The following is an 8,127-nucleotide window of genomic DNA, read 5'->3' as shown; positions in this document are numbered from 1 at the left end:
ATTTCTCTTTGCAAGCGATACATCGAGGTGAGAACTCCTTCTTCTTTGTCATTTCTTCAAACAATGCTGCAGGTCTTAGTCCCGTAGAACGTTCGCCTAACGTTTCGAATAACTTTTAATTACAAGAAATAGAAAGAAGTCACTGAGACTGTAGCACGCTCTTACGATGTTCCTTCTAACTAACACACGCAACGCACCCAAACCGGTGTCATGTAAAGTTGGTACTTGGATTGTAGTAAGAAGGCCGAGTCGTAACCCAACTACTAATTTTCCTTTATAAAACTTTATTATAAATGTTAACACTTACAAAATAATACCGAACCGGAGAAAAGGGGTTGTATGAGTACAGCAACTAGAAGAAGAACAAGAACTGGGTGAAGTCTCGGTTTATATACATTTTGGTTTTAGGATGTTGAGGGGCTAGGTGTATGTTACGATGTGGAAAAGTGTCTGAAGGTTGGTGGTCCATATCCTATCTCTGATGTGGACTAAGGTGCGTCACAGCCTTGGTGTATGCTATGATGATAAGGCGGTGATGTGTCCAAAAGTGTCCGAAGGTTGGCGGTCGATGTCTTATCACTGATGTAGGTTGAGATGTGATTGATGTCACACCGGCTGGCAGCGGAAACGGTCGGCACATCAAGCATAAAAAGAAGATTAAAAAGGAAACACCCAACAGATCTCACAAAGGACATAACCTAACAAACAAACACTCACCTCACTAAAGAAATAAAATAATCAAATTCGAAGATGGTATCCCACTGGGGGTAGCCATCCACATGTTATTTAACAATTAAGTTAGACAAATTTGCCAAATGTCCAGCTGGATAAATTGTAAAGTACAAATTAAATAATAAAAAAAAAACTAACACACTGAAAATGCAAAAAGGTGCGTTTGTCGCAATGGAATAAACACGTGGTATAGTGTTATACTATACTATACTATATTATTATACTATACTGTAGCTACAGTTGTACTGGACGAGCTCATGGAACGCCTTAAAATAAGCGGAAGTGGCTAGTGTTGCACGCGTTTTCGTCGGCCGCATTTGTTCGAACACGTTCAATTAGTTTGACTTGTTCGTTCGATCTATTGCGATCGAGGATACGTGGCCTGGATATTTCGGACGAATGATGATTTTCTGCCGAAAGTTTCTCTAGTTTCGTCTAAAATTTCTACATGGAATATAAGAAAAGTGTTAGAGGGTTTATTCATACCATACTATTGGATTCATCTGATCGACTCTGTAAATACTGAAACGAATTATCGACCATAGTCTTCGCTTAAATCTTTTGAAGAAAACATTTTATTTTCGTCTTGTAATTTACCATTTCTTGGTAAGGTTTTTAATAAACGATTATTTGCAAAAGAAAGTGGTAAGAATCTTTAAATTCATGTTCATTTTCTACCATTATCGAAATTGGACTAAACAGCGTACTAGGCTAAATGCATATTCGGATAAATAAACTCGTCGTTGAAACGATCAAATCAATTCGACTTTTTCGTTCGATTTGTTGCGATGAAGGACACACATATTTTATACACAAGGTGTACAAGGAGATAGGTGTAACACATTTGACGCATAAGATATATAAAAATTGTTTTATATAAAAATGATTACATATGAAAATGATTAAATTTATACGTGCACTTTGCATTTGTTTATATAATAATTTTACAGGTCCGGTTCGATGAAGTTTTGTGAAAAAGACTTACAGAAAAATCGACCTTGAATTTTACACTTTGTCTCATTCTACGTTGTTGTTGTTTGATTTCATCGTGTTGGAGCAAAGATGCAAAAAGAATCATGTAAAAAAATTTGGTCCCTCTACTACCTAAACATTCCAGTATTCAGATGTTCTGTTAGTTGTACAATATTTCTTGCTTGTATTCATTGCTATTACACAGCCTTCCTACAATTTCATATCTTCCTTATTAATTTAATACGAAATTCATATTGTACGCACCAACATCTCGTATATAATGGCATCAAAGACGAAACGTATTTTATTAAGCGTCGAGAGGAAACAAGAGATGATTTAAAAAATTGTGAAAAAAGTGTAGAAGGAATTTTGTAAAAGTTGCAGATATCGAAGGAATATTATAGAATAAAAATGAAATAAAAATATATTAGATATAACCAGAAAAACTAAACTAAAAACATGCAGCTGAAAGCTCTTCGGGTATTTCAAGAAGTAGAAAAAAGTTTCAGTGGAATTGAAGACATATTTAAGCTATGTTGTATAATAGCGATATTTGTAAATTAGCTTTAAAGAAACGTCGATGTTTAAATCTATCAATATATTATGTGGAAAAAATTTAAAATTCGAATATCGTTAGCCATATTAGTAATTATGCAAAGAGGCAGTCTTCGACTGCAATGACCTTGACCTTCGGATATATTGCAAGGAAAAGATACTAGGTAACAATCGTTTTTTCTGACTAATATGTTTCCTAAAAATATTGTGAAGATACGTTTAACGAAGTTTCACCCTTGATTTTCCATTATTTCTAGTTTCTTCCTAAGCAACTGTCTTTAAAGTCTTCACATTCCATATCATAACATCAAATACGTTAATTCTTTTATAGTAATTAAATAATCCTTATCACTTTCATTTTATCGCACAACAAAAACAAAATTTCTATCATTCTGAACTAATAAAGACTCCTGAAATACGTTAGAAATGCTTCCACGAAATGCTATTTAAGAAATGCTCGTAGAAAAAGATTTGAAATATAAAAGAAAAAGAAAAAACTTTGATACACTTTTCATTTAATCTTTCTACCTTTGTTTCTCTGTTTCCTGGACATGTAAGTCGAGTAGAAGTATCTAACATAGAAGTAAGAAGAGGCGATGTAATAGATGGCACCAATTGCTGCACTTTGATACGTAATATAACAGTTACGCTTATGGACATCTCGCTGATTATAAGCGATAATAGTTAGAATGTAACCAGTCACCATTTGTAGTATTTGCATCGCACGGCACGTGATAATAAGATATAGTGGTACTTTGTACTCCATTGATTCCAAAGCATAATAAGAATATATGCAAAAATTAATAAAGTACTCCATTACGCTGACCCATCTCATGGCTGCTGTAGTCTCCGTGTATGTGAAATAGAAGTAAATAATAATAGATAAATGACGGTAGACATGCAGAAATGTCATTTCTTGTTTTTGTAACACGATGAACATCGTATCGAACATTTGTATAAATTTCAATATGACAAGTGCCAGTGACCAAAAGCCAGAAACAGGATTTTGGAAATAGTTACTGAAAAGAAAATAGTTCTCTTCTTATTATACATAATTAATAAACATATTTGAAATGTCGGCTCGTTTCTTGATTATCGCGTGTAAATTAAAGTAACGTATTATAATGAAACAATAAGAATGGTACTATTTTGATTTGGAAAATTACTATACGATGTAGGTACACTGTATAAATCGATATGCTGCAAATTGGTGAGTATAATTGATTATACCAATTAATAAGATAAAGCTCATTTCAGAGACAAATTTATAGAACTATTTTGATAATAGTACTATGAACATGTGTTAGAAATGTATTCCTTGTTTGACTAGCGCTTTTCACATATCAATGTTCTCTAAATACCGAGCATAAGAAACTGTCTCATATAATAATGTTTCGTTAATAATTATTTTTCAAGTCGTCATTCATCCGGAAATATATTAAAAGGTAAAATATGAAAGTGGCATTACCTAGGTAAGCAAATACTATGGTAAAAGCTATGATGGAGCAATGCAAAGAACAGCTCCGGTGCTGTTCTACTAAATCCGATAATGGAGAGCAGTGCCATCAATCCATACCATAATGCACGTGGACGTTTCAAATTGAACTTTGGATTTTCTAACATGTAAGACAATCCGGCAATAACTACGATGACGTAAAAGATAACGTAGCAGATGCAGTACACTATATTGTCCAATAACCAGTCTTGAGTGTGTAGATAAGAGTAGTTTTTTTCGAAGTCGAAAACATATGAGTACTCAGGTGCAATGGGATCCACAAAATCTTCTTCATACATTGTGAAATATCCTTTTTATATCCACTGGCCTTAAAAAAATGAAAGAAAATACGTAGTCTTCCCGTCATGTTGTCAATTGACTAAAACGTAAGAACAATCGTTAACATTCTCTTTTAGAAATATGTAAACTAAAAATATTTCATAAATAATACGTTCAAAATGATGTAAAATATTCCGAGCAAAGTAATAAGATAATACAAACAAAATAATAAATTAATCATTTTTATATATATAGTATTTAACTAAATTTTCACACAAAATATTATCGTAAATTGTTTACCAGTTAGCTATTGCGGCTTCTTTGGAAACTTTGAAAAGCGTGTAATCCTAAAATGTGACGCAGAAAGTAAGCGATGACGAATATACTCGTCAAACACAGAATGTGTTATATGGCTGTTGTAATATAGAATTAAGTTGCAATAAAGTGACCATTTTATTTTTTTATTTTATTACTGACAGGGCTCGTCATAACAGAAAATATTGCCATTTCTCCATGACGAGTATACGCGTCAAAAACAGCTAACTGGTTAACATTATTAGAAACTCAACGTGGTACGAACAGCAGCGGTGAGTAGAGCACGACACGCAGTGGCGACTGTGAGAATTAGGTTGAGTAGATGGACGAAATAAGTAGACGCAAGTTGTTGTTATTGCACGTGCACTTACTGACATCCTGACGAGCCGCGGCTCATTGATTTATACCTCTGCGTGTTCTTCTGCCATTGGTTCCTTTGTATTTTTGGAAACACGCAGAAGTCTAAACCGTTTGGGTGGTTAGAAGACAAAAAGTCAACGGTTGACGTGAAAATGTAAACGATTACCATCCACCGTTTCTCGCTTTGATAAGTCGATGACCTGTCGATGAAGTATGACGGTCCGAAGTTTGCCGATCCGGCCGGCGCACAGGCGCCAGCAGTGCCGAAAATTACCGAACGAGACCGTTGACTTTTAAGTGTTAGAAAAACAGACGCGGCGAGCTAATCGGCCGGGAAATAAGAAACGAGGCAAAAACTACGGTCCGCGTCTTATTGCCAAAAAATTCTAAAAGTAAAATTTTTGTGCGTATCTTGTTCTTAGCATGATTAAAAGCTATTATTTCTTATTTTGAAACCTATTAGAAAATAATATTTGAAATATTAGGTTACTCCAAAAGTTTCTTTCCCTTTATAAGGAAATAATAGATGCACAACGTTTCTTGTTTTATACTATTTTATTGAATTATGTATGATCCATTTTGTTCTATTACATTGAAATATAACTATTGTATTGAATTATGTGTTTTGTAGTAGTAGAACAAAATGGATCATACGTAATTGAATAAAACAATATGAAACAAAAAATGTTGTCTATTATACATATATCTTACTACTTTGTTCTGAATATTTTACATCTCTTTTAACGTATTACCTATTAAATATTCAATTTTACGTATTTTTAAAAGAAAATGTTAACAATTGGTCAGTGGATATAAAAAATGATATTTGTTGAAAATGATAACGTGAGTCCGTGCTCGCCATCTATATGCAGATGCGTTAGTTACAAGAAAAAATAACTAGAAGATAGTTCTAGATACAATCGATAGGTTTAAGATGTTCTTTTGTTTTTATCTCTAGTCCATGTAAGAAAGTACAATAAAGGTTAGTTGACTCAGAACGGTGTGATAGATTTATCCAAAGAATAAAATAATAGCTAATATGATCCTATCTCTGAAGACAGAAATAACAACAATATTTCACGACGAATAAAGAGGATATTATTATCTATATCTAAATTTTTATTCCGTCAATTATTTCTTTATGAAACGAAAGAAACTTTTGCGACAACCTAATGTATTTCTTACTGTTTAGAAAATAAAAATTAAGAAATTTTTGTTAAAGGAATAAAGGAAGTATCGAAACATTTTTATCCAGTTTTTTAAGAATGTTAAAAATTCGTCAACATAACGTATACAATACCTTCTTACAGTTGTACGATATAAGCACATTTATTGTGCTTTTGCAATGATACTTTGTTTTTATGAGCATCGTTGTTGAACAATATCCGTAAATCTTCCAAGTTTGTTTCATAAGATACATCAATTAGATCGCCACATTTTCGTTGTAATGCGATCGTTATCGCTCAGAAATTTGAAATACTCCTATTACAGTAGCATTTGAACTTTCTGAATATTTTTTCTTGGTGCGTTCGAGGGTTTTCTGTTGAACACAATAGGAAGATAAAAATTTAAAAATGTTACATCAGCTCAGTCAAAGCTGAAGCTTTTTACAAGTCAGATGGAAAGTTCGCGTTTATTTGAGCACAAATATTTACGTCATCATACTGCATTATCTAGATCAACTTCGTGTAATTAAAAGAAATACATTAATTCATTTCTTCTGTATAATGTAGCCAAAATGCAGAGAAGTCATTTGTCTGTTTTAAAGCTTATAACGAATTGTTGGGCATCGAGCAGATCAGTACAAACTAATGATTTAATTAAATCTATAATTTACCTTCAGCCGGAATATTTTGAAAAAAGCAGGAAGTTAGGTTACCTTAATCATTTATTTACGTAGATGGCATTGGCCTTGTCCAAGATAAAGATAACAATATAATATATCATAATTTTAGACCTATACATAATAAGAAATTGATATATAGTAGTAATCAACGTATTCTAAACAATTTTGTACATTTATTATATTTGATTCGCATATGGACAGGGTTGATGACATCGATGATACATTGAGAACAACATAGATAGATATTGATGATTAAAGGATATTAATCCTGGAAGAAACGTCATAATGGGATTCTGTTCACACTTCAGTACGGTTCACTGCAGGCTCACTCTCATTGTGTTTATCATTGTTATGTACATATTTTGATATATCTTACAAGGAAAGGTCACAGTCGTTGGGTCATCGATTTTGATAAAATTCTTCCTGACGAGTCTAGGACAAAAATAAGTCGACCTGCATTTTACACTTTTTGTCAGTATTCATTATTTAGGAAGATATTGTTACAAAATAAATACAATCAGTCCATATCGTAGAAACAATAGGTCTCAAGCAAGTTTCGAGGAAAATACACTCTGGTGGAACGATAACAAAACTTATGACAAAAAGAAAATAGTAATTGTCATACTACATTTACTGCAATATAAGTTGTTACAAATGAAATTCCATATGCATTTGCGTAAAATAACTATCCTAATATTGGTAAGATATAGTTAGGTTAGGTTAGATTTCTTGGAGGTTGGTAACCTAACTTTTGAATCACGCTCGTCCTACGCCTCGAACAAAATAAATACTACTCAGGACCATCCCCTCTGCAACATATTCAATAAAAAATTCAATAAAATCGAAAATGAGACCTTCTTTCACTCACAATTAGTCGAATATTTTGCGTCGTCGTGTTAAGAGAAAAAAATAACGATGAAAGCGACGGCGAATGTGTGCCGTCTTTTTTTTCAAAGGGGTTATGACATCAAGGGATTTAGGTGGCCCGAGGCACGAGCAGAATGTAATTCAACCCAGCCCAAGATGTTAACAAATTTATTTGATTCAGCAGTAGAAAAGATACGGGATCCATAAATAATTTTTGAAATGTCACGGTTAAGTTATATCGTGTGTTGGGTCTGCAATGGAATGCAGGGGAGGAAAGTGTGCAAAGAGGATGTGGAGGCAGGATTTAGGTGCGGAACATGATAGGAAATGACAAATGGAAGGAGAATATGAATAGCTTATTAGGGGACAGAGATTTGGGTGTGGAACACGATAGGAAATGACAAATGGTAGGAGAATATGAATAGCGTGTTAGAAGGCAGATTAGTGAGAGAGTTATGTGTCTATCGTAGGACGTTGGACATTTGAGCACTTGGCAAAAGAATTGAGTTGCAATAAAAGGTAGAAAAACATTGTTACCACAGGCTAGCTATATATAATGAAAGGTAGTAAGTAACGTTAATTCTGAAGTAAAAAATTGATATTAATCACCATTTATCATCTATATACTTCAATTACAGGTTAAAACAATTACAATACCAAATTTTCACAGAAAATTAACTTGTTTTTCTACAAATTTATATCATTT

General features: G+C 33.1%; 1 protein-coding gene across 1 annotated transcript; it reads right to left on the bottom strand.

The window, feature by feature from the left end:
* Positions 1 to 1,746: 1,746 nt before the first annotated feature.
* Positions 1,747 to 4,097, bottom strand: LOC117165974 (very long chain fatty acid elongase 6-like). Its single transcript, XM_033349511.2, has 3 exons — positions 3,728 to 4,097; positions 2,788 to 3,278; positions 1,747 to 1,914 (listed from the first exon to the last, which is right to left on the bottom strand). Exons 1-3 carry the CDS (start codon positions 4,051 to 4,053, stop codon positions 1,865 to 1,867), a joined length of 867 nt encoding a protein of 288 aa, XP_033205402.2. The 5' UTR covers positions 4,054 to 4,097; the 3' UTR covers positions 1,747 to 1,864.
* Positions 4,098 to 8,127: the final 4,030 nt, after the last annotated feature.

The sequence above is a fragment of the Bombus vancouverensis genome, chromosome 17 (assembly GCF_051014615.1).
Source record: "Bombus vancouverensis nearcticus chromosome 17, iyBomVanc1_principal, whole genome shotgun sequence".
In the NCBI taxonomy this organism is placed as follows: domain Eukaryota; kingdom Metazoa; phylum Arthropoda; class Insecta; order Hymenoptera; family Apidae; genus Bombus; species Bombus vancouverensis.
The sequence above is the reverse complement of the archived record's forward strand: the minus strand, read 5'-3'. Positions and strand labels throughout refer to the sequence as shown.